Source organism: Hemicordylus capensis, chromosome 5 (assembly GCF_027244095.1).
Source record: "Hemicordylus capensis ecotype Gifberg chromosome 5, rHemCap1.1.pri, whole genome shotgun sequence".
NCBI classification, from domain to species: Eukaryota; Metazoa; Chordata; class Lepidosauria; order Squamata; family Cordylidae; genus Hemicordylus; species Hemicordylus capensis.
Window position 1 is genome coordinate 226,280,253 of NC_069661.1, and position 27,344 is coordinate 226,307,596.

At 45.4% G+C, this 27,344-nt stretch overlaps 1 protein-coding gene across 2 annotated transcripts in view; it reads right to left on the reverse strand.

Moving 5' to 3' along the window:
* Nucleotides 1–27,344, reverse strand: part of STAB2 (stabilin 2) — a 175,702-nt gene that overhangs the window by 113,198 nt on the left and 35,160 nt on the right. The window contains exons 11-20 of one of the 2 annotated variants that reach the window (XM_053258339.1): nt 24,612–24,694; nt 23,410–23,559; nt 17,839–17,976; nt 14,972–15,034; nt 14,749–14,868; nt 11,570–11,623; nt 9,602–9,682; nt 4,959–5,111; nt 1,424–1,486; nt 1,102–1,185 (exon numbers count right to left, since the gene is read on the reverse strand). In XM_053258339.1, coding sequence (XP_053114314.1) covers nt 1,102–1,185; nt 1,424–1,486; nt 4,959–5,111; nt 9,602–9,682; nt 11,570–11,623; nt 14,749–14,868; nt 14,972–15,034; nt 17,839–17,976; nt 23,410–23,559; nt 24,612–24,694 — 989 coding nt within the window. Of the gene's footprint in view, nt 1–1,101; nt 1,186–1,423; nt 1,487–4,958; nt 5,112–9,601; nt 9,683–11,569; nt 11,624–14,748; nt 14,869–14,971; nt 15,035–17,838; nt 17,977–21,704; nt 21,823–23,409; nt 23,560–24,611; nt 24,695–27,344 lie in introns of those variants that run through there. The other variant, XM_053258342.1, reaches the window with a different exon arrangement.

Consider the following 27,344-nt stretch of genomic DNA (forward strand, 5'->3'; position numbering starts at 1 on the left):
AAATAGACCTACAGACTCCTGCTAACCACCTCACCACTTCTGGCAGATAAAAAAGCCTTTCAGTGAGGCTTTCAGTGGGGAAGGTGCAGGGATGTAGTGTGTGTTTATGTGTATGTATAAACCTGGGGGATTCTCTTCATTTTTCACCTGACACTTGCTCTATGTCTACATGGGATGGTCTGTGTGAACAAGAAGCTTTGTGAAATCATGGGGTTTGTTTTGTTGTTGTTTTTACAAATGCACTGTTACTCAAGCTTCTAGGATGACTCAACCCACAGATGATCCCATTCCCAAGACCCCGCCCCCCCTTGTGTCTCATATTCAGGCAATGGAATGTTCAACATAGGAACATAGGAAGCTACCATATACTGAGTCAGAGCATTGGTCCATCTCACTCAGTATTGTCTTCACAGACTGGCAGCGGTTGCTCCAAGGTTGGAGGTAGGAATCTCTCTCAGCCCTACCTTGGAGATGCCAGGGAGGGAACTTGGAACCTTCTGCTCTTCCCAAAGCGGCTCCATCCCCTAAGGGGAATATCTTACAGTGCTCAAACATCAAGTCTCCCATTCATATGCAACCAGGGTGGACACTGCTTAGCTAAGGGGACAAGTCATGCTTGCTACCACAAGACCAGCTCTCCTTTCATATATTCCTCTCATAGGGTTGGCAACCCTAAGCTCGAGTAAGAGTCACTGCATTGTTTGCTGTATGTCATTTCACTGTCTCATCATGTCTTCCCTGTTCTCTCTTGTTGCCATCTGCTGCCTTTTGCTCCTGCCTCCAGGCCTGCTTAATGGCTACTTGGCCTGCCATCACTGCTGACCGCACCTGCTGCATATGTAATGATAGCTACCATATATACCCCAAAGAGTTTGTGTATGCAAGGTGACTTTTTCAAAAATTTCTTTGCTTGACTGCCTATTCAAAATGCCAATACCAACATGAAGATTTTACTCTGGCAACAGATAGTGTAAGTAACTGATGTCTCTGTTGCAAGTAGCAGCTATAGGAGAGAAAGAGGGATATTCAAACTATACAAGTAAAATAATTTGCAGTTTTATAAGAGACTACCCATGGAAAAGATCATTTGTATCTCCTCACCTTTTTTGTTACTTGGCAATACCTAGCACATCCATGTTTTAGAAGAGTCTGGTCATTGTAAATGCATTTAGTCCCAGTGGCAGGCTAGAGTATTAAAAAAAATCATTAAAAAATCCATAACCAACACAGTTATTCAGTGCTATAGTTTTTAAAGACAACAAAAGAATAATGCTAATTTAGTGGAGTAGAACAATAATATGCTACTTGTATTTTTTTACAATGATGTAAACACTGTTATGAATTTAACTGTGATGTATGTAGAAATAAATCTTGTTTGTGTATTGATTGATTGAGTAATTGTAGGGATGATGATTTTACTTACAACAGATATTGAATCTTCTGGACAACTGTCCCTGTGGGATACTGGGCATTTCCCACAAGTACCCTGAAACAAACAATACAATTACAGTTTAGGAAGATGAAGCTTTGCCTCAAGAACATGAATTGATATCCAGGTGATATGTCTCCTGAGTAACTCTACTGGAATTAAGTAGTTTTTAAAGAGTAATTCCTCAGTAGTATTTCTGAGTAACTTAATCTGGAATTCACTGTCAGCCATTGCGTCTGGCAGTCTGACAGGCATGATTTATAAAGTATTCCTTTGCTCTGATCTAGAGTTTCATGAGAGGTGTAATGTTCACAGTGGGCTCCTGTGTATATCCTGGAGAAAGCTGAACTGTCTGCAAAAAGGAATGTGCAAGTGGGTTGGTTCCCCGCATTGATGTAGACTGGGAAGGACTGCATTCTGTGCATGAGGACTGTATATACGTGAGTAAGTAAGTAAGTAAGTAAGTAAATGCGTTATTATAGTCTTTGACCAGATTTAATATAACATAGTACTGTAGTAATATAATGCCAGATGTGACGTAACAGTTTAGAATATATATATATATATATGATCATTATATATCTATATCTATATCTATATCTATATCTATATCTATATCTATATCTATATCTATATCTATATATCAGTGTAATATGCTAATTAATTAATTAACATATTTTTATACCGCCCAAAATTTACGTCTCTGTATAACAATAATGGCAGTATAACAATAAAGTACTTGCCTCTTAAAAATAATGATAGAATGAAATATAATCAATTGAAACAGACTGTGCACAGAGACCAATTAAATTCAATAATTCATCGTTGCTCAGTTCACCCAGTTATAGATTGGAGGAGTCCTTTGCTAATTCACAATGCATTCTGCTAGCCATAGTGCAAAATTTTGCTGCAGAATAAGTTATCACTGGTTGCTTATCTGATCATAAAAAAGAAACACAAATGTTTTTCTGAATGACCTGGCAACTGTGAGAGAAATGGGTTAATTAGTTTGGTGTAAAGTCAGGGGCGAATTAACGCATAGGCAAAGTAGTAAGTATTTGCCTGCGGTGGCAAATATTTAGGAGCGGCAAGTTCTGATGGCCAGGAAAGGGCTGAGGGAAAGTTCTTAGTCATTCTTAAAATTACCTTTTAAAAAGAGGTATTGAAGAATGAAGAGCGGCCACCGACCAGTCGGTGACTGCAGCAATAGCAAGGGTGGTGGTGGCAGCAGAGCCGGAGATTCCTTCCTCCATCCCTCCACCCTCCACATGGGAGTCCAGGCAGCGGGCGGCTGTGGCCCATGTCGGAGGCAGTGGCAGAAGCTCCTTCCCCCATCCCTCTGGCTGCCCTCCCAAATGAATGTCCCATCCATCCCGGGGATGCTGGAGGTGGCAACGGGAGCTTCTTCTCCCATCCCTCTGCCCAGGGGCATATCTAGGGTGGGGCAGGCAGGGCACGTGCCCTGGGCGCCACTTGAAGGGGGGCGCCATTTCTTAAAATTAATTTTTTTTAAAAGGCTGCCGAAAACAAAATGGCCACCGTGTATGCTCAAATGGCCTCTGTGAGGCCCTAGGCCATACCAGGCCTCACAGAGGCCATTTGAGCATTCATGGTGGCCATTTTGTTTTCAGCTGCAATTTTTTGAAAAAAAAAATTATTATAAAAAATGGCCACTGCACATGCTTAAATGGTCCCTGTGAGGCCCTAGAGGCCAGCAGGGAGGAGGGGGAACCTTTGCAGACCCCCCCCAGCCATTAGGAAGCCCCCCAAAGGGGCTTCAGGTAATTTTTTTTTAAAAAATAATATAATATAAGTTACTGTACACATATTCAGATATGTGACTTGTATGTGACCTTCAGACTTGTATTTTCCGCTGATATTATGGTAAAGTTATCTGAAAGATGGGTGTCAGATGTTTGGAGAGGGAGCACAATTTCAATGCTTGCCCTAGGCGCTATTTCCCCTAGATACGCCTCTGCCCTCCCAAACGACTGCTCCAGCTGGCTGCAGCCCATATTTCGGCCTCTCTCTCTGCATGCATGCACATGCACAGAGAGAGGTCTGAATATGGGCTACAGCTGATTGGAGAAGTCATTTGGAAGGGTGTAGAGATGGGATCAGGAGCTCCTCCCGCCTCCACCATCCCCGCTGTCCCCGGGATGGATGGGACAGTCATTTGGGAGGGCAGATGGAGAGATGGGGGAAGGAGCTTCTGCCACTGCTGCAGCCACCGCCACCCGTAATCTCATGTGGGAGGGTGGAGGGATGGAGGAAGGAGTCCCCTCCTCCACTGCCACCTCTACCCTTCCAACTGCTGCAGCCACCAATCGGTTGGTGGCCGCTCTTCATCCTTCATTCCATGCCACACAGTGGCACTTTTTAAAAGGTAATTTTAAGAAAGCCTAAGAATGTCCCCCACCCCCTGCAGACCCGCTGAAGGGGAATCTGTCTCTGGGGACTGAGAGGGGCAGAAAATCTTTCAATGCCTATGGACAGCAAAAAGCTTAATCCACCCGTGTGAAGTTGGTTGTAGAAATTGCAGTATAACAACTCATGTCCTACTGTCTCTACCCTTCCTGCACCACAGGGGCAGACACATTCATTGTATGGCACTTTATTAAACCTGCCCTCCAGAAGTGCCGATGTGAGCATTTAAAATCTGGCCATAAAGAAGAGTTTTCAGTGTTTAGGTACTTCTAGCATAATATAAAGAAATACTCCGCTAGGCACAAATAATGAGTCAACCGCCTTGGGGTTATCTTTTTAACGAAAGGCGGTATATAAATGCAAAAATAAAATAAATAAATAAATAAATCTTCATGACACAATCTGTTCAGAGACAAGCCCAAGATCTTGTTGATGGGCTACATCTACTATACACTGTTTTAACATATTTCTGCCTCCTTCATAGCCCAAAGGCATCAAGATTTCAGGTGAAAGCCCGTAGGTTCAGAGCTTTCCCATCAAGGATCGTTTCCATGAGGACTGAAAACTATCTATCAACGTTAGGGAGGAGAGCTGGTGTTGTAGTAGTGAGCATGGCTTGTCCCCTTAGATAAGCAGGGTCCACCCTGGTTGCATTTGAATGGGATACCACATGTGAGCACTGTAAGATATTCCCATTAGGGGATGGAGCCGCTCTGGGAAGAGCAGATAGGTTCCACATTCCCTCCATGGCATCTCCAAGATAGGGCTGAGAGAGATTCCAGTCTGCAACCTTGGAGAAGCTGCTGCCAGTCTGTGTAGATAATACTGAGCTAGATGGACCAATGGTCTGACTCGGTATATGGCAGCTGCCTATGTTGCTATGTTAGAGGGGCCAGTAGTTCAGGGGAAAAAAATCAGTTTCCAGCCAATAAATAAGGCCAAGAGCCCAGGCACACGATTCTACTATCTGCAACCCTGCCTCCAAATGCAGGGCTGCATTGGGAACATGCCTAGCCACCTGCAAAACTCTATATATGTATAGATGCTAGCCACAGAGTTTGTACTGGCAACTCCCCTTTGTATTTGTGTTGAAGAAACTTACCATCTTAATTTCAGTTTTTTCTTCATCACATCGTTGTGGCAGAATTGGGATTATGGAAGGAGGTATAAGAACACCAGAAAGTGTGAAAATTTGGCCATTGTTTGCAGTGATGTCTGTTTCTTCTATTCGTTCACCATTGACAAGGATCTGTCCCTGCATCATAACAATATATAATAATACTGTAATTGTCTTCTGAAATTACTGCTACCTCAAAATGGTCTTTGAATTTATTGCTTTTAGATTATATGACCTTGCTTATGTTTTCATTTTCATTTTCACTTTTGCTCTTCATAAGGAAGAACTTGGGCTTTTAATATCTGCTCTACACACATTTGCAATATTGCCTATGCTTCATCTTTCATTGATGCTTTTCTGCTGGGACCTGGATTTATAAAAGCAATTGAGATGCATGAAAGTCACCAGGAACCTATTTGCATATGTGATAGACTTGCCCAAAGATTCATCCATTTTGGTATAGTGTAATACAAGATATTAATGATATTGTTGATTACTGGTATAATAATATGATCGAAACCAGAAATCATTTTATTAAATATTTTTGAAAGGAATATGTTTCCAAAGCTTATGATCATCATCATCATCAATTTTATTACAGCCATTGGCCACCAAAAATAGAAGTAGCAAATACGTCCAATACAGCAATCAATAAACAATGCTAAATTTAGCGACAATTTTTGTAATCTCAGAGCTTAAATCCGTGAGACAATAATATAAAAAAGCTCACGCCTTCCAGGAAATTTGAGTAACAGAGGGGAAATAAGTTCTTCTCTGGCATCCCGCCACAAAGAACAATATAGCAAAACATGGGTGACAGTTTCCAGGAGGCCAGCGCCACAAGGGCAAAAAAACCGTAACAGGATTATCTTTAGCAAACTTCCATTCCAAAAGAGAAGAGGGCAACATGTTTAACTGGGACTGAGCAAATGAAACCCAAAATTTAGAAAAATGCAGCGTTGTTAAATAATTAGCACCTCTATCTCCCCAAGGTGGCAAAACCCCAAAATGTAAAGGGGAGCAAGTCCTATTGGCCGAAGACATAAGTTCCTGCCGTTCAATATCGTGCAACCGGGAAAATAATATTTCCTTGACCTTATTGTACTCCTAAGTGAGAAATTCTGAAGGAGAAAGGTCCAGTTGCATAATTAGCCAAGGGTTAGGATAAGAATCCACCCATAAATGTTGGAAAAAAGAAAATTCCTGAATCTCTGAACAAAGTTTACTCTATCTAGAAAAAGTAATCTCCCAGGCTTTACAGGCTATGGAGAAGGACCCAGATTCCAAGCATAGAACAGAGTAAGACACGCATCTAGGCACTGCAAAGATTGCTCTTAAAAAAAAAAATAGACTGTACTTTCTCCAGTTCAGCTGTTACTCCCTGGATCCATAATGTGACTCCAAAAGTAACTGAGCCACAATCTTAGCACAAAATACCTGAAGTGCCATGGGAACAAACTGACCCCCTTTAGAGTAATAAATTGCAAAAAGGCATTGAGAGCATTGCGGGCTATATGAATTGAAGACAGCCTATGGGTATCCCAATTAAGATTATATTGAAATAATATGCCTAAATATTTATAGTTGTAAACCTGCTCAATGAGGTTCTGATTTATTACCCATTTACAGTATATAATTTCCTGGATTTAGAGGAAACCAGGACCTTTGTTTTTTTATAATTAACTGTTAGTTTGCTATCATTGCAGTAGCCAGCAAAAGCTACCAACAGTCTTTGCAGACCTAATCTGGACTGAGATAGCACAGCTGCGTCATCGGCATAGAGTAAAACGGGCACTCATTTATTAGCCAGCTTTGGAGCATGGGAATCCACCCTTTCCAGAAATGGAGCCAGGTCATTAATAAAGAGATTAAACAGTGTTGGGGCCCAGATGCAGCCTTGTCCGACCCCTCGAGTCGAGGGGATTGAATCAGTTACGGCCCCATTGGTAGCATATCTAACCCGTAATGAGGAATTGGAGTAAAGGTGCATCATCAGAAATAGCAATCTCTTATCTATTGTTGTTTTTCCAAGTTTGGACCATAATAAGTATCTGCAAAGCTTATGTTAGAACTTATAATGCTGTTGCTGGAAGCAGCTAAATTCTCCATCTCTATAACACTTAAAAAAAAAAGAGTGCCAAAAATTAAAACATGGTTTGATGTGATCTGGGAAATATTAGTACAAGACGAATTGTCCTCGCAAATCAAAGCTTCAATTCATCCACAATACAAATGTTATTTCTTAGAAGGATGGATTTCCCTCCTTAATGTTCTTGATAGGTCGTATGCAAGACCAGAAATATTGAAAACTAGATGACCTGGTGCAGAACTTCTGCACCCTAGTTCTCCCTGTTTCCTCCCACTTCAGTCCCATTTTGTTCCCCCCCCCCCAGCTCATTCTCCCTCTGTGGCTGGCTGGCCTGGCCGCCACTTGCCCTCCGTGGCCACCCAGCCTGCCCACCACTTGCCCTCCACGGCCACCTGGCCTGCCTGCTGCTTGCCCTCTGTGACCGCTGCTTCCCCTCCTCCTCTGCCTCCTTCTGTCCACCGCCATTTTCTCTGCCAGCCTCCACCACCGTTTCCCCCCACCCGGCCTGCCGACACCGCCAATTTTTCCTTGTCCCCGTGGCTAATCAGCAGCTGCTTGTGAACTCTCGCGAGAGCTGCCATGCATGACATTAGTCATGGGTACGTCTTAGAGAAATAAATATATAGATGATTTATATTTTATAAAGAGTGATTAACAAAAAATAATGACTATAGAAATTATACCATATTTAGATAAATTTGATTATATATTTTAAATTCCTTTTATTGACTATGAGCTGAATTACTATATTATTTGAGGGTTTAAAAAATATATTTTAAATAAGTCACCAGAAATTGGCATTCCTATGTCAAAAATGGTGGGCCTAGCAATCCATATAACTTACTCACATTTTTTCCTTATCAGAAACCATGCTCAGAACCAAATTCCACACAAAAACCGAGAGCATTATATAAATGACCCCTTTTAAATCTAGAGGGCTGATCAGGAGCAGAAAAGCAACAGAGGGGGAAGGATGCTTAACCCCCTTTCCACAACAACCATTTACTACACAAAATTACCTCATTAAGTCTTCCATTACAGGGTTTTTATCATCAGATGTTCTGGAAGGCTGAAAAGCTTTCAATTCAATAAGAGGCTACACAAATACATTAACAAACATTGTGCAGCATTTCATTGAATTGTGATAGATAGCTACTTTGAGAAATATACAACATCTTAAATGTTGTGCCATTCACTCTTCCCTTAAAGAAAGACCATGGCTACATTCACATTTAAAGTGGACTGTGGATTCAGTTGACTTGTGGTTCCGCACCCCCCCCCCCCAACTCTCCCGTCTGAATGTGGATATACTGGAGATCAGTCTCTCTGCAGTCAGCGAGATTGCAGAGAGGAGGGGGAGCTCACTGTGCGGGCTTCCTTCTTTACTGAGGGACAGCCCACACAGCCAATCATGGCAGTGTTGGGGGAGGAGCTTCCTCCCTCAACTCCGGTTCCAGGAGAAGCAGCCTGTGGTTCCAAATGCTGAAGTACCGCAGGCTGCCTGTGTGTTTCGTTGCTGCAACCCGAGGTGCCAGGCAACCTGCAGTACTTCAGCATTCGGAACCACAGGCTGCCTGGAACCTCGGGTTGCAGCAATGAAACACACTGCAACCTGGGGGTTTAGATTGGAGTTCCAAATCTGAACCCTCAGATTCATCACCGCATCTAACCCAGGTTGGTGTCATGGCTCAGACCTCTGAAGAGTCAGAAGAGGAATGGGAGGACTCGGTTGGGAGTGCAGGCTCAGAGCTCAGCAACAGGATTTGGCAGGGACAACAGACTCTGGAGCTGAGGAATCGGGACAGCTGCCAGACATGAGAGCTGAGGAGGCTGATCAGGAGGAGGCGGGGATTTCGCCTGTCTTGAAAAGATGTCTCAAGAGGAAGGCTCAGTGGGAGACATGCAGGCGCAGGATATCAATGGAAGGGAAGTAGAAGTGCTGACTCAGGAAAGCCTTATTGGCTGCCGATTATCTTGAGCCCTATATTAAGCAGTCTGTTAGTTGCACAGATTGCTGTTAGCAACTTTCGCTTACCTCAGACCATGTTCCTATTTAGAATTCCTCAACCTTTCGAGTTCCAGTTTGCCCTTGTTCTGTTCTTTCCTGCTCTGTTGTTTCTTGTTCTGTTAATTCCTTGCTCTGCTGTCCTTTGTTCTATTCATTCCTTGCTCTGTTGTTTTCTTTTCAGTTATTACTCAGTTATCGTAGAGGGGGGTACCTAGTTCAGTTCAGGGGACTTTATTCATTTACTACTATTTTTCTTTGTGAGTCTTTCGTTTTCCTTTGTGCAGTTTTGCTGCTGCTTTCTGTTTAACTCACGGGGGAGAGCTGAAGGGGTTGTAAATCCTTTTGGGTTAGCCGAGCTAACAGATTTACGACAGTTGCCCACATTTGTACTGCAGAACTGCATTCCCATACAACTGTGGTTCCACATTATATGCAAATGTGGCCCATTTTTGAAGGTTGTAGCTTCTGCTGCCATAGTAGTTTGACCAGATTAAACATTAACCAATTAGCACTGGTTTCTCTTGTACTTACACTATCAGTTATGTTAAAATAGATGAGCTGCTGGGCCATAGTCTCAATGTACCCCATGGAGATAAGGGTGGCGACTTCCAGCTGAAAGGAAGAAGAGAGAGTTCAGTGTTTTGCAAGCCTACTCTGGGGTGTGTAATGCTAAATATTACAGCAAGAGTCACTTTTTTGTGTAGCAGATAATTAGTGAATAATATGCAGTTAAAAAAAAAAGAATATGTGAAAGTGAGTTTGATAGCTAAATGGTATACCTAGTTGGCTCCTGCTCCAGATCATTATTGGAGGCTTCCTTTTTGTGATAGCAGGGCATACGTATTCCATGTAGGTATGTATTAACTAGAGAGACAGTGGTTTACAAACTGTGCAGATATCCATCCATGTAACAGAGATGCACACCCATTGGTTCCCGACCACTGTGAAGAGTGCTCTCGCTGCATGTGGAAGCTGCTACATGCTTACTAAGCACTGCAAAAATGTAGTTACTACCAATGGCAGTAGCAGTGCAGCTGCGTTTCCGCAGGGCTTAGCAGGCGTGTAGCAGGCCTACCTCCACAAGCATTGTGGGCGTGCTTTAGAGTGGCCTGGAAGCAACATGCACACATCTATCTTACAATATCCAAGCTGTTTGTGAGTGGTGGCACGAGAGCCATTGAAGATTTCAGTAGGAGAAGGGTGACATTCACAGCAAGGTTCAAAAGCACATTCTTAGGCATATTCAAGATTAAACTGTGAAAAAACAAGAGCATAAGATGCATTTATACTTCACAGTAATTATATCAATGTTAGATCCAGGCCTTGCAGTCAGTCCTTTCCTTTCAAAGCAAAGAGAAGTACTTTATTTAATTATTTCTAACAAAAACATCTCAAGGCATATCTCAATTCAATTCAGTTCCATTAATGTATTCTAGTTTACTTTATATCTGTCTTAGTCTCAGGCCACAACAGAATATGCAACATGAAATTATAACATGGCAGAATCCAAGTCATACAACTTATCACAGAAAGTTGAACCAATCAATTAATTTCCATTTCAGCAGGTTGCGATGGCAATATGCGACTCGACAAAGAACAGCACAAGTTCAAAGGGAATCCCCAAGTATAAACTGCTGAATTAAATAAGACGCTGGCACTTATTAGATAACATCAAGTAAACCTTTTGAGAAGCCTATCTGTTTCCTGTGTATTAATAACTTGGAAATGAATTGGTCTTGGACTGGTATATGGACAGGGCATTTAAAATAGATACTGAGGCTCTTCACACGATCGGCGTGTAGAGCCAGGAGGGGGTTGGCAGGGAGAGCAGGTCAAGCACACGAATATTCAGCCTTCCCTGGGCAGCTAGATTGGCCACCCACATGATTACAGGCTCCGTCACGGAGCTGGTAGGGATGGCAGGGCCCGCCCAGTCCCTGGAAGTCCCAGGATGCTCCACGCAAGTGCGTGAGGCATTCTGGGGTGACCCCCGATGCCAGGAGGCTTGTTGTTGTCTCCTCATGAGTCACTGCAGTACGGAGCTGTGCCGCAGCAACTCACAATTAAGAAATGGGGTCAGCGGAGCGCTCGCTCAACTAACATCTTTTAAGAGAAGGGCTAGTTTGGCCACTGTTGAACCACCAGGCTCGCCCGGGGGTTCTTACGATGGGGGGAAACCAGGCTGGGCTCCCTTAGCCCAGTTTTCCTCCATTGTGTGAATAGCATCTCTAACTGACAGCCATCTCCTGTCTCCTCTCAGGACTATTGTTCTTTCTGTATCAGGGTTAGGGATCTCCAGTACGGCCACCTGCTCCTATATGAACTTGTCTGTTGCTGGTGCTAATCTTCAGAGGCCCTACTTCAGGTCAGGGCCAGCTCCAGGTTTCATGGGGCCCCTCAGCAAATTGTCCTCCATAAAGTGAGTACTAGGTCAATAACACACTCTGCTATAATGAAAAGATATCAAATATACACCGGACAGAAGTCAGTTATACTAACCTCAGTATGAAATACAATGTGATACTGGACTAGCTCATGAAGCTTTCGTGAACCCTGTGCAAATAAAAAAGAACCTCTTTTAATGTAACCGGCATAATGCAATTGTTTCCCCTTTATATGTCACTGACAGCACTTAAACTGTAACCCTATGCACATTTACCAAGGACTCTGTATAAGGCAGCCTCCTATGTCCTTTAGATCTTTACATATTTACATGGAAGTAAGTCAGTGAGTAAGTTCAGTAGAGTTGTGGGTCCATCCAACTCAGTATTGTCTACATGGACTAGAACTGTGCATGAACCTCAGTCCATGCACAGGTCGGAATACAAACTGGTTTGTGGTTCTGCAAACTGGTTAATGCCGGTTCGGCCAAACTACAAACTGGTTCACTGGTCCAAGGGAGGCGCTGGGGCGCGCCACTGAGTGGCACCTTTAAAAATTAGAAAAGCTGGTCCTTACCAGTGTGCCACCACTGCTCCATGCAGCTTCCTGCTCTGTGGTGCTCCCCCCAACAGTGTGCTCCAGTGGTGTTGCTGACCACACAAATTACTTCTGTGCAGGCGTGGAGGCCATGTGCATGCTGGTGCCACTCCACTGCTGTGCGTGGGCTGTTGGGGGAGTGCCACAGCAGTAGAAATCTGCATGGATTGGTGGCATGCTGGTAAGGACCTGCTGTACTCATTTTTAAAGGTGCCACTGGCACCCCTTTGTGTAACAAACCAGTTCGCAGAAACATGAACCAGATCATATTCGGACATGTGCATTGACTGAGCCATGGCTCTCTGAAGTTTCAGGCAGGAATCTCTCCCAGCCCTACCTGGAGATGCCAGGGATTGAAACTGGGACCATCTGAGTTTACACTGAGTTTACTACCACTGAGTTTACAGCCCCAGCCCCTAAGAGGAATTTCTTATAGCAGGCAATTGGGGTGTGCACAAAACCACCAGGCCCGGTTCAGTTATTCAAACCAGACCTGAACCGGATCAGGCCAGTTTGGTTTTGCCTCTCATCGACCTCCCCACCCCAGTTCAGTTTGGTCTGGGGAAGGCTTCATCAAACATTTTTTGAAATCCCCCCCTTTTAACTTACCTTTCCAGGGGGCTTCTCCAAGGTGATGGGTGTCTTTGGTGCTTTCCGGGCCTACTCCCTGGTGCGGGGGACGTTTTGGAGGTTGTTGCATCTGCACAGTGGGATCCTGCATGGCGGGGTCATGACCCAGGCCATGCAGGGTCCCACTGTGCAGCATGGCGGCCTCCAAAATGGTTGCCACACCGGAGAATAGGCCTGGAAAGGGCCGGCTGCCTGAACCAGGTGATTTTTTACAAAAAGGAAGGCTGGCAGGGGGTGGGGGAACCTCTGCAGACCCCTCTGCCACCTGGGAGAAGCCCCCCGGAGGGGTAGGTTAACCCCCGCAAAGGCTTGACGAACCCCTGAACTGGGGCAGGGGTGAATCCGAACTGATATCAAACTGGTTCAGAGTCAAACCTGTTTGAGCAATGCTAGCAGGCAGTGCTCTAACATGTAGACACCCATCCAAATGCAAATCAGAGTGGATCCTCTTTTGCAAAAGGGACAATTCATGCTTGCTATCACAAGACCAGCTCTCCTCCCCAGCTCAGATGCGCAGATTGCACTACACACCTGAGCTGCAGAAGCACTTCTGTCACATGTATTGTTATGGATGCCCAAGACTGGTGTAAGCTGTCACCATATTCAGGATCCTGCCAGATTCTCAGCGCTGCAGTGAGATTGCTGCCAATCAGAGACCCCTGTGGAGGAGGGAGGCCCCTGTGGCACCCTCCTTCAACTCTTACACATCTGCAAACTTGCCCTTTCCTTCTAGTCCAGAAGCTGCTGTTGCCAATTGGTGAGGAACAGCAGCCATCCACCTGCTTGCTTGCCTGCACTTAGTCTGGTGCTATTATGTGCAACAGCATCCTACTTGCATTTTAAGGGGACCCACTGGATGGCATCTTGCCTGAAGGCCTTCCAAAACCTGGCACTGGGACTCTGGAGCCACCCCAGGAATCCAATATACGGAAACCGCAATATACAGCTGGCTACATAAGCCAGGATATATATATGCCAAGGATATTCATATATGGAAAACAAAAAAGGGCAAGTTTTTGCACAATTTCTTGGGACAAGATATTTTTATTCTGAGCAGAAGTTGCTTTTTGAAAGCTGTTGCAAGATAAAATGTGTGTTTAGAAAACAACCTGTTTGATTGCTTTCTGTAAAACTATCATGTTATCCTGTGAAATCATCAGGCTTCCCATTTCGACTTCTGTCCTTGCAGCTACACGTAATACCATCTTCTATGGTTTCAGTTATCCCAGCTCAACAGCCTGAGCTGTTTTCAGCCCATGAGCATTGGTCATATTGGCAGAACATGGGTGTGTGTACACATGTGCACATGTGCATGCATATGCACATACGCACACACAAGGCCAGTTAGAAACATAACTTGTTCTGAACTGAGTATGTGAGTTTATTTCAGAAAATGAGTTATACCAATAGCACAAAAATGCTTCTGGACCCAACACTGTCCTTGGAGGTGCAGGTGGCGGCGGTGTGCAGAAGCACCTTTTACCAACTCCAGCTGGTACTCCAGCTGCGGTCCTACTTGGAGAAGTTGGACCTGACCTCAGTCACTCATGTGTTGGTAACATCCAGATTGGACTACTGCAATGCGCTCTATGTGGGGCTGCCCTTGAAGACTGTTCGGAAGCTTCAGCTGGTTCAGAATGCTGCTGCAAGGATGCTTGTGGGTGCAAGTAGCTTCACGAGTATTACACCCATCCTGTGTCAGCTTCATTGCCTAACAGTCTGCTTCTGGGCTAGACAGGGCCTTTTCAGTTGTGGCCCCTCGGCTTTGGAACGCCATCCCTGTCTGGGGATGGGGCCATAGCTCAATGGTAGATAGCTCAGTGGTAGAGCATCTGAGGTCCTAGGTTCAATTTCTGGCATCTCCAGGTAGGCCTAGGAAAGACTCTTGCTGGAAACCTTAGAGAGATGCTGCCCGTCAGTGTAGAGAACACTGAGCTAGATGGACCAATGGTCTGTCTCATTATAAGGTAGCTTTCTATGTACATCCAAATTGATCCTTGGTTATATCCTAGTGGATACTCTTACTGTGTAAGCATGAAAGGTGATATGCATTATTTAAAGACTTATACCTTACTTGATAACAGGTAGTCCAGTGCTCCGTCTTTCAGGTTCTCCAAAGCATCATTGGTGGGAATGAAAATTGTACTAGGTCCACTATGCATATACAAGTATGATCCCATGATATGATTCTGTTTTTAAAAGAATGGGGAACAGGGGAGAACATGCAGTCGTTCATATGCACCTTTTAGAAATGCTTTGCAAATTTGGTTGTTTTTTTAAAAGAAGTCTTACCTCTAACATTGATCTAAATATGCTAAATCTTGTTTTGTCTTGAAGCAATGCCATTATAGATTTCTAAAACAAAAATAGATTAATGTTAATTTGAATATTAAAAACCTTAGTAAAGATGTACATGAGCTGCACTTTACCAGGGCTCAACTACGTTACTGTAATCATTTGTTACATTGCTATGTTAACCCACACTAAACTCCAGTGCACCTCTGAATTAACACAAATGTCTAGTTTTCTGGAAGCCATTGTAGTGCAATAACTAAAAGTATGAGGCAAGAAGCTCCCACTCTCACTAGGTGGCTTCAGGCAAGCCAGTATCTCTAACCCTCAACCAAAGGTGGCACCATGTTGCAGAGGTCTCTGGGGAAAAGCCTGGTAGTGGCTCCCCCATGGTGCGTTGGGCTCCCTATCCCCCAAGTTTCCTGGAGATGGCAGCAGGTGATGAGCAATGGGTGATGGCTCCTTTCATCAGCAAATGGGGGAGAATCTTTGGTGGCGGCGGCAGTTCCTCCTCCTCCCACCCTTGGAGAGTAGGAAGATGGAGAGTCCCAGTCTTATTCACAGTGGTGATAGAGGATAGGAATAAGAAGAGCTGCCACTGTTGCTGAATCCCTAGGCAGGTCCTCCATCTGTTGCCCTCCTCATTAACCAGTTGTTTTGCTTCCAAAAGCCCCTGTGTGTTCGCAGGGGCCTTTGTGAGAATGCCCATTCATTGGTGAAAAGGATGGGAGGAGATGCTGCCACACAATTCTCTTTGCCAAGCTCCGCCTTCTCCTGCTTTCTACCAGCCAATGGAAGCATTCCCTAGCCTAGAGCAGGGATTCTCAAAGTGTGGGTCACCAGATGTAATTGGACTTCAACTCCCATAATTCCCAACCAAAGGCTGCTGGGACTGGGGATTATGGGAGTTGAAGTCCAATAACATCTGGGAACCCACATGTTGAGAAACCCTGGCCTAGAGACTCTGCCAAGACTCCAATGCCTTTAGGGAGAGAGAGAGAGAGAGAGAGAATGAGTCATGGGTCAATACAGTCAGGTGGACCCTCTGATAGGCATGTGTTCTCAGTCAGTGCCTAATCTGGGTAGCCCAACACTGCTCATAACCTCAATCCTCCATTTGCAATATGGGAGTAATACTGACATACTTACATGACGGTTATACGGCTAAATGGGGCAATGGGGCACTTTTAAAATTGGACATTATCTTATATTTAGCAGATGGAGAACTATTGGCTCCATTCAGCTTCAGCACAGCACCTCTCCAGTGCTCTGGAGGAAGATGTTCTTCCTCTTGCATGAAAATTTTCATAGGCCAAAGAGCCTATGAAAACAAAGATGTTCATTCATCATCTATTCTTCAGTGCAAAACGATGAATGAACCTAGAATCCACTATCACTGCTCATCATTGTTCATTAATAATCTTCTTTGGTGCAAAATGATGAATGAACTTAGAATCCACTTTCATTTCCCACCAAAGAATCTACTCTCAGAACACCTCAAACACTGAAAACAACAAATCCCAGTACCCCATGGGCTTCTAGGTGGTTGGCATCCTATGTGCACTACACCACAACCCACTCTGGGCCACCCTGGTGCCCCCCAAGTGGAGTTATGGGGCTGCTGAAACTCCTGTTATTTCCTATGGGGGAAAAGCTTAAAGATGCTCCAACTTCAATTTTTTTAAAACATCATCCCTTTCACCAATTTCTTTGAAATCTGGGTGGTAGCAGGCACCCACTGGGGCACTACCACCTGATCCATTCTTCTGCCCCTGGAACCCTTTTTCTGCCCCAAATCTGCCACAAAGACACACCAACTTCAAAAAATTGCACCCATTGGGCACTACCACCCAACACAACCCATTCTGGGCCACACTTGTTTCCCCCATGTGGAGTTATAAGGCTGCTGAAATCTCCATTATTCCCTATGGGGAAAAGTTTAAAGACATGTGAACTTCAAAATATTTTTAAAAATCACCCCTTTGCCCAATTTCTTTGAAATTTGGGTGGTACCTTCCACCCATTGGGAACTACCACCCACCCCACCCTTTTGCCCCTTCAATTCCCTTTTTTTGCCCTGAATAAATTCAGATTCAGAAAATTTGGGTACAAATCAAATCTGGGGTGATTCCGGGGGGGTGGAGAGATTCAGACCCAAAACAAATCAGGGGTGATTCAGTTCAGGTACAAATTGAATAAAAATAATCAATTTGTGCACATCCCTCTTGATATGGTTGTTTTAATTATTACTAAGTTAATACAGGCAAAGCTTTCTGAGCACGCAGGAAAAGTGATATACAGTGCAAGTGCTAATTATTATGAACACAAAAAGGTAATTTACACACAATACTGATCAAAGACTGTAATAAAGTCTGTCTATCTATCTATCTATCTATCTATCTATCTATCTATCTATCTATCTATCACATTTCTGTACCATTCTTCTGTTGGAGTTCAAGCAAAATGTTTACATGAAATCATCAAAACAACCATCATCACTAACAAAAAGCACAACAAAAACAAGGCAGCATAGCAGTAAAAACTGGAAAGCCAGATAAAATAATCAATCAGGATTAACACATACTAAATGGTGTGGTCTTCATAATAATAAGGATAATAAGGTCTTCAGCTGGCATCAAACAGATAACAGAGCTGGTGTCCCACAAGCCTCCTTAGAAAGAACATTCCAGAGGCAGTGTACCATGACACCAAAGGCTGTGTCATGGATCACCACCTGCCTCTCTTCAAGTGGTGGGGGACTGCAGAAAGCCCTCTGAAGAGGATCTTAATGCCCAAGAAAGCTTGTGTGAGGCTTTCAGAACTGTGGCTTTAAACTCTGATTTACTGGCTTATATATCTTGTCTTACCTCGTTATCACCTTCAAAAGTAGGTTCCATGTTGTCCATGGCATCGCTGATAATGTGTACAATGCCATTGGAGGCAACAATATCCCCTTGTAGGATTTTACCTTTCTTCTTTCCTCCTTGTATCCTAATTCTTATGTCCTAAAAGGGCCCAGAAAATGAATATGAAGTGAATGTGAATATTACCTAATAGCACATGCCTTATTTATGTTTAACATCAACAAAAAACATGACCTGCCTTGTAAAGCTACATCATGAGCAGCACTCAGTTACATTTAATACCAGATCTAAAGACATCTTAAAATCAAATTTAGCCCTTAGAATCAAATTTAGCACATAACTGTATGATTGATATACAGGAGACCCTCATTTTTCACGGGTTCTCCTATCGCAGTTTCTGTTATTCATGGGTGGGTCATAGAGATCCGGTTTTTTTGTTCACAGGCCAAAAATAGCCCCATTTCCAGCTATTTGAAATATAGGTTAATTTGTTTGCACACCTGGTTAATTTGTTTGCACACCTAAAACTAGGGCTATTTCCGGCTGTTTGCGGAGACTTAGGGTGCATTCACACATAATGCCAAACCAGAGATAAACATGGCTAAGGTTTCAGATCATAGCTCCAAATCATGCTGCAGACATTAGCCAAACCATGGCCCGCCAAACTCCAGTTGCAGATGAGGTGAGCCCTTCCCTCCTGCTCAGCCTCTGAGGCAGATCCCAGCAAGCTACATGGCCAGACTGTGAGCAAAGCATCACCACATCAATGAAGTGGCTGGTCAGTGGTGGCCGCTTTGTCTTTCATCCTTGGGTCACATAGGCAGGACAAAACATACACTGCCAATACACCCAAGGATGTGCTGAGCCGATCCACCACTCCAGTCCTCAGCCAACATGCCAAGGTGATTGCTTACCCAGTGGTCAGCGTGGTCTGGAGCTCACCCATAGTCTTCTTGAGAAGAGCGATGGGCAAAGCCTGGTTCAGTGTTGCTATCTCAGCACACAAGCTGTTCATGGCAACAAAGAATGGCTGGAGTGCCAAGGCAACCTCAGAAAGGAGCACCCAGTCCTGGTTGAATAGATTGCACACTTCCAAGCCACACCTCCTTGCCAGGGCATGGATGGCCACCTTTCGCTCCTGAAGGCACTGGTGCAAGGGAAAGATGGAGTTCCACCAGGTTGGAACATCCTGAGGAATCAGGTGTTCAGGTAGGCAGAGCTCAAGATGCCTTTCCTTGAGCATCCACCTACTCTTTTTGCGCCCGTGGAAGAAAGCTGCTATCTTGCAGCGCTTCTCCACAAGAGCGGCCATGGCAGCAGCAAGACGTTGCCCATCACCTTCAGCAGGGATATCTTGCCTGGCTGCAGCTCCAGAAGGGCCATGAACATCCCACACAACCAGATTCAGACTGAGCATCACACAATGGATGGACAAAAACTGACCCTGTTTGGCTGTCTTAGTTCTGTTGGCAACATTGTTGGTGACCATGAATCCTCAGTGAAGGTTTGGCTGTCTGGACAGACATCCCCCTGACCCAGCAATTAATGGCTGCTGACAGCTCATCTTCTGTGTGGTCATTGTCCAGCATCTCCACATGAGGCACAACCCACCTCTGTGCTTTGCTTCATGGGAAGGGCTGGCCATGCCACCAGCAGCAGATGTCCCCTCACTCTTCTGCCCCCTCCAGTGGGCGATGAGGGATAGGAAAGCAGTGTGCCTCCCACTGGGGCTGATCCACATACCCGCATTGAACTGCACAATGGTACAGGGAGAGTACCACTTGCCTGCTGAAGATTTTGTATGAGGAGATGTTGTAGTCGGGGGCAAGTAGCTGGAGCAGCCGGCACTAGGGATGTGCAGAACTGGTCCTGTGGTCCGACGGTTCGGTCCAGGGGTTCGTGGGTACGTGATCAAACCGAACCCTACCCCCCGTTCCATCCGGACCGGAACCGAACTGCTGGTCCACTCTGGCAGGTCTGCAAACTTTTTTAAAAAAATAAATAAAAATAAATTAAAAGTAAGCACCTGTAGCCCCTTCGGGGGGCTTGTTGTAGCCGCGGGTGTGTGTTTGTGTGTCCATGAGGGTTCCCTCTCCCACCGCCGGTCTCCCTCATCACCGCCGCTGCCAGGTCAATGTAGCCTTTTTGGCCCTTCCGAGCCTCCATAAAGGCAAGCGGCCGCCATTTTGGACACCGCCGCGCATGCACAGATGCTCTCTGTGAGGCTGGGCATGGCCAACAGCCTCGCAGAGGGCATTTGCGCATGTGTGGTGGCGGCCAAAATGGCGTCCGCTCACCCTTACAGAGGCCTGAAAGGGCCAAAAAGGCTAAATTGACCCAGCCGTGGCAGTGATGAGGGAGGCCAGCGGGGGGAGAAGGAACCCTCGTGCTCCCCCCCACGGCTACAACAAGCCCCCCGAAGGGGCTACAGGTACTTACTTTTAATTTAATTTTTTTTAAAAAAAAGTTCACGGACCGGTCCGGAACCGGACCGGACCAGACCGGGGGACTGTTCGCTGGGGGCCGGACTGAACTGGCCCAAACTGAACCGGGCCAGATGGTTCCATGCACACCCCTAGCCAGCACAATCCGGCATTCTCCACCACCTGGAATGGTTGGTTGTCCAAAGTGATCAACTCCCCAATGGCCCGGGTGATGAAATGAGGCTCTGAGTGACAGGACCGCTTGCCCACAAACTGCACCCACTGATGTACCCTCTGTACTCCCCTGCTTTGAACAGGACAAGGTGCCTTGCCACTAGAAGAGGACACACCAGGCCTATTGATGCCAGCAGGAGCATGATCCCCCAGGTGATGCTATCGCAGGTGCTGCAGCATCCCTGGTTTTTGTAAGACGCGTAGGGTCCCTTCCCTTGCTGACCTGTTTCTCACAGTGAATGCAGGCGGCATGGTGTGGGTCACCATGGCGGAGCTCAAAGTGGTCCCACACCATGCTGTTCTTATTCTGGGGCCAGGTGGTGGTGGTGGCACTGGGGCTGCTGGTTTGTTCTGTGGCTGCCACCACCGCCCTCATCACCCTCTGTCCAGGGCTAAGAAGGACCAGAAATTGGAAGTAGTTCCTGTTCCTCCTCAATCTCAGCTGGGGTGGCAGCAGGTATTGTACTGCCAATGGAGACTGGGGAGGATAGGAAGAGTGATCTGACTGGGCTAGCAGCCAATGACACCCTTCTCCTCTGCTGCCACCAGAAAAGCTTCTCTCCCCTGCCCCCCACAATTCTACGCAACTGCCACAGGCAGCTGTGCTGCGGGACTAGGCTCCTCAGGAAAGGAGAGCCTGAGCACACCGTCAATGGGGTTGACTCGGGCAGTAGGCCCCTCTCGTTGTCACCCCACCATGATCAGCAGCATCACCCCTCTCTGCCTGACACTCTGCTCCTGGCTCTGCTTTGCACCATCCCAGAAATCTTGGGTTTTGTTTTTTAAAAAAACCCTGACTTGATGCAGGGGTGGGGGTTAGAAGAAGCACCTTTAAGGGGGCAGTATGGGGGGCAGCATACCCCCTTTAAGGGGGTAGGGGCCCAGGGGTGGTCTGTCTGTTCTGTGTGCCATGCACAGCATTATCTACAGCATTGTGGTGCACACACAGAAGATAGAAAAATTAAACCCCCCTCCCCAATAAAGAAGCAGGGTTTATTTGGGGAGTGGGGCTTTTTTGTTATTGTTGAGGGGACTGGGCAACAATGGGGCAAGTAAGGCAAGGGAAGGCAAGGGGCAGGGGTTTACTGTGGCCTCTCTAACCCACCCCACCATCCTGTCCTACCAGTACCTAATCCCTCCCTTCCCCAAACTAGGCTCTAGTTAAAGAACTAAGTTCTACAACCTAAGGTGGGGTGGGGGTGTGTGTCTCACATTTTTGGCGTCTTCTGCTGGGGGCTTCTGGCATCTTTGGCTGGAGTCTACCAGGTGTTGCTCTCAGAGGCACTCTTGGGCTGAGCAGATAGTGGGACTTGACTGCTGGTGGGGAGGGCAGGTGGGCACCAGTCAGGCACCCTCCCACCCAAACAAACAAAACAAGAAAACAAATAACAAATAAAGGGAAACAGAGAGAGACCCTGGCAGGCTGGGCACCAGACAGAACACACCAGCCTACAAAAACAAAAAATGAATCAACCAGGCACACAGACCACAGCAGAAAAGGTGCAGCTTGGGGCTGCAAAAGAAGTGTGTGTGTGTGTGTGTGTGTGTGTGTGTGTGTGTGTGTGGTGAGGGGGCACAGCAGCCCATTATTAAAGCCACTGGGTGCTACAAAATGGCGCTTGTCACTCTAATCACTCAAATCAATTTGAGCTCAAATTGGGACTGATTCAATTTGAACTTGAATTAGGCTCTTTATTTTAGGGGTGATTTGATTTGAGTTTGAATTACTGGAATCATCCCAATTTGAGCTCGAATTGATTCAACTCGAGTCCATTTGGACATCCCTTGTTGAAGTAGACAGGACTGGGCTTAATGAGGCAGTTTCTGTAGCAGGGGGAAAGCAACTGGCCATATCCAACCCCAACACAGCATCCCTCCAGTGGCTGTTGCTGTTATCTACCTTATGCTTCTTTTTAGATTGTGAGCCATTTGGAGACAGGGGACTATCTTATTTATGTATTTATTTTTATATGTAAACTGCTTTGAGTATTTTGGTTGAAGAGTGTATTTGTAGTAGTTCCGCAAGCAGGGGGATAGTGAATAAACAAATAATGAAGCATTAAAGCAAATGCAAATTGGGGGGGTTATGTTCCCACACTGCCTCAAATCACCCCCAAATCACCCCCCAAATAATGTGCTCTACCTGCTCCACTGCCCCCAAGGAGTCCAAAGATGCCCCCAAGAGTAAAAAATAGGCTGGAAATTGCTTTTTTGTCCAATTTTTAAAAAGAAACAAGCCACAAAATGGCTCCCGAAGTCAGTGATCGCCTGGAGAAGCGCGTTCAAACATGATCGGTCCCGCCAAATGAGCCGAGCTCATTTCCAGCCACCCCGACCCACGGATTGAACCCCTTTCCTGTCCCCTCTGTGTCTACCAAGGTCAGGTGTCCATTACCCAACCACGAGAACATGAAACTGTGGGTGCTGGACCCATGATTAACCAGGTTCTCCTGTATTAGTAGTTCTGAAACTTGTTCATAAGAATGTAAGAACAGCCCTGCTGGATCAGTCCGAAGGCCCATCTAGTCCAGCATCCTGTTTCGCACAGTGGCCCACCAGATGCCGCTGGAAGCCTACAGGCAGGAGTTGAGGGCATGCCCTCCCTCCTGCTGTTACTCCCCTGCAACTGGTACTCAGAGGCAGTACTCTGAGTTCCCTCTTGGTTCACATGTGATGAATGCATTTGTGTCAAACAAGTACTTCTCTAGAGTAGCTCCTGAGTAGTAATATTCAGTAAATTAGTCTGGATGTCAGCCAGTATCCATAGAATACAATTAAAAATTACAATGTAACTTTAAACATGAGAGCAATCAGTCAATGTAAAATTAGTACAAAACACTTTAAACTCTGCCAAACAATACTTAAATTTGCCCATGGTTGGCAATGCCTCAGTAATAAAGTTAAAATCATTGATTACCTTTTCATCATTTAATATGTCCCCGGGCTTGCCAGTCATCGTGTAAACTGTACTTGTATTATTCAATCCATTTAGGTCCAGGTGACCAGCAATTATGTGGAGTTTCACAAAATATTGGGCACTCTCTTTATTAGAAAGAAGATCTTTAAACTGGAAGGTTAATAAGAAAGCAAATAGGATACTGTGTTACCTTGCTGTCTGTATTTTAATTTTAAATATACATATTTAAAGTAACTATTTGGAGAACCAGTGATTTTCAAGCAGTGATGAGAGAAAGCCACCCAAATATCTTTCCCCCCAAGAACTGCAGTGAGGAAAAGCATAGATGAGGCAGGGTAAGTAGGAACATTTAAAAAACTGGAACAGGTTTCACCAAATGCCAGGGGATTGCTTGGCAGAAGCCCATGGGATAGAGAAAATATTATCCATTCCTTCAAGATGCCTGCCAAAGCTCTAGTCCAAAAATGAGTGTTCTTGATTGAGAGGTAGGGCAGGGAGCATTTGGCTCTAATCTAGTAAAAACATTGAAAGGTTTCAAAATGTTGAAGGTATAGGGTGTGAAATAATGTGTTGCAGGCTACCAGCAGTGTCACTGGCACTTGCCAATAGGTACCCATGACCAGAGGTGCTCTTACTCCTGGACTTCTGGGCCGAAGTCCAGGGCCTCCACATCCCTACCCCCCCAGTCCTCTTTCCCGGGTGATGTAGTTGCTGTGGTGCTGGCCCAAGTTGTGTTGGGCGGCCCACCGTTGGGTGCCCGGCTCCCAACATGGCAGCTGGGCGAAGGCTAAAAACTGGCTGAAGAGTGCCTGAACTGAGTGAGGGGGTGATTTAAAAGGCCGGCGGGGGGAGGGGGGACCTCTGCGGACCCCTCCGCCACCTCCAGGGACTCCCCTGAGGGGAGTAAAAGATAAAATACAAAAAAATTAAAAGATTTTAAAGATCGCAACCCCCCCAAACTGAACCGAACCGGGGGGCAGGGTTTGAGGGGGTGCCAGACCGAACTGGCCCGGTTGGATTCAAGGCTGCTCTGGCCTCAAACCGAATTGGGCCAGCCGGTTCCATGCACATCCCTAACAGGTAGATGTTTCCTCAGTGTCTAAGAAAGAATATATTATCTTTGTAGACCCAAACAGAAGTAAACAATCTCTGCATTATTAATATTTCTAAAATATAATGCCATATCAGATCACTCAACTTACATGGATGCCTTTGAACCCATCATTTGTTGGAACAAGAACTGTAAATGGTCCTCGACTACTTAATGGCCATTTGTAGGCATTTTCTTAAGAAGAAGAAAGAAAAAGAGGATATGAATACTATGAAAAATGGATTATGTATTTTAAAAGAACGGATAAAGCAAAGTGAGGCAGGTTTAACTAATTATTGGATTCTCACCAATTTACTCTTTTCAGTATACAATAAAGCCCCAAGGCTTCTGAAGGAGACCTCCTTCAGAAAATCTGTATAATGGAAATCTGTGCAAAGGCTGCCATCTATGGCCATTTCCTCCACTGTCTCTATAAATATTTTTTTTTAAAAAATAAGCCACTGGTCAACATTCTCTGTAGCATGTCAAGGAACCAGAAGCTGGGAGACAAGCTGCACTTAAGGGTTGACATGCTGCTTAGTGTGCGGGGGCGGGGAGGGAGAAGCAGTTTTCTCATCTCTCTCTTTCCTGCAAAAACTCTTTTCACTTCCATAAATATGTCTTTGGGGGTCACATGGCCCTCAGGGACATATTTGTGGAAGTGAAAAGTATTTTTGCAGGGAGGACAGTGAAGCAAAACTATTTTCCCCCTCCCTGTTTATTAGGCTGCATGGCAAGCCTTAAGTTGCTAGTCTCCTAGCCACTGTAGTTGCCCACTGTTTCTATTAGTAAAGTGGACATGTTGTGTGCAGTTGTACTGGGTGTCAACGTGGACCAAAGGAGAAGGCAGGAGTGGGTCCTTGCTCCTGGTGTGGGGGAAACCTCAGGTATGCAGCAAGTAGTGAACAATAATAATACATACTAGCTGAGCCGGGCACAGAGCATCTGCACCTCCGCAGGCCCGGCCAGCCCACTTCTCCCCGCTGCCCGCCTCTCCCCCTGGCCTGCTTCTCCCCCTTGCCTGGCTTCTTCTCCCCTGCCCTGCCCATGGTTTCTGGCCTCATCCCACCCACCCACCCATCGGCCCGCCAATTTTTGGTGGCCAGACCGGCCCGCCGCCTGCTGCTCCTGGCAGCTGGCCGCCTGCTTCTCCCCCCGCGCCCGCCCGTGGTTTCTGGCTGGTGGGTGGAAAACCAGCCTGCCACCTCCTCCCACCCGCCCATTCCCGGTGGCTAGGCTGGCCCGCTGCCTGCTCCCACCAGCTGGCCGCCTGCTGGCGGCCAGCATCCCTATTTTTATCTCATTCCCGTCGCTAATGGGCAGCTGCTCGCAAACCGTCATGAGAGCTGCCACACATGGGATTAGCAACGGGTACGCCTAGGATATATATATATAGAGAGAGAGAGAGTATACCATAATGTAATTTGTTAATATAATTATGGTAATTGTTGATCTTTTGACAGTTAATTGTATTCATCTAATAATATATATATTGACAATAAAGAGTGAAAAAACACCTATAGAATGGTGATATATATGGTGTTGCAGACCATAGCAAAAAACTGAGCTGTAGATTAAAAAGCCATGTAAGGGTGGTCAGAAAATTTGTTTGGAACATGAACAGCCCAATTACACATTATCTAATCATTCCAGCATGGACCAAGACTAATATATTTGCAAATGGTTTCAGGAACTCAACTTTAAAAATAAACGCAGCATCCAGCACAAGCTGTGATAACACATTTTCCTGGCCTTTGCTGTTTGAGTTTTGTACAGGAAATCAAAACTATTGTTATAAATGAATGTGGGTCATGAGATGTTGCAAGTTTACCTGACCCCTGAGCAAAGAGGCACCTTTTAAAGTGGTGATTCTCATATATTTTGCAGGAGGAGAGCAACTGTCCCTATCTAACCCAGAGGTAGAGCAAGGTTGAAATGGACCCTGGGACAAGAAGTGAAGATGAGCCACTGGGTCCCCTGTGTTCTGTTTTTCTCCCCCTGCCCCTGCTCCCCCACCCCCATTTTTGCTGCAGAAAAACTATATGGAATGGGGAAAAAACAAAACATCCTCTGCATGTCCTTATTCCTGTGCAAATAATGTCCCACATTCCCTACACTGGCAAAGGAATCAGGAATCAGCAGCTTGCCAGTGAATAGGGAAGCAAAAGAAGAGAGCAAAGAGTGGGAACCCCTCCCTCATGGGCCCAGGGACATATGTTCCCTGCTTGTTCAGTTATATCGACACCCCTGAGCCCCAGCACAGCATCTCTCCAATGGTTGTTGCTAGTGTCTACCTTATGTTTATTATTAGATTCTGAGCTCTTTTGGGGCAGGGACCATCTTTCTTCTTCTTTATTTATTTAGATGTATAAATGCTTTGAGAGCTTTTGTTGAAAAATGGAATTTAAGTAGTAGTAGTAGTAATAGTAACTTTACTATTGGAAATGTAAACGTTGAAAAACACAGGAGTTAGGAAACGGAAGTGATGCAAATAAAATAAAACTAATTTAATTTAAATCGATGATGTTGGAGATGTGATTCCATAGGCATCGACTCTTAAAACCTATACCTCCTATTGACCACTAGGGACATTAGGGTTAGAGGTAGAGAGTATAGGACTGTCTCCTGGTTCTCTTTTGTTTCTATATCTCTGCTCTAAGTATCTTCTAATTGGTGTACAGGAAAGCCTCGGCATTTACGGGGGTTTCGTTCCCGGCTAGTGCTGTGGATACTGAAACCGCAAATACAGAGTAAATGGGGCAATGGAATCATGGGGGTTAGGTTCCTAAGGGGGGGTATCAGCCAACAATTGTGCCCCCATTTTATAAAAGAAATTGACCCCCCA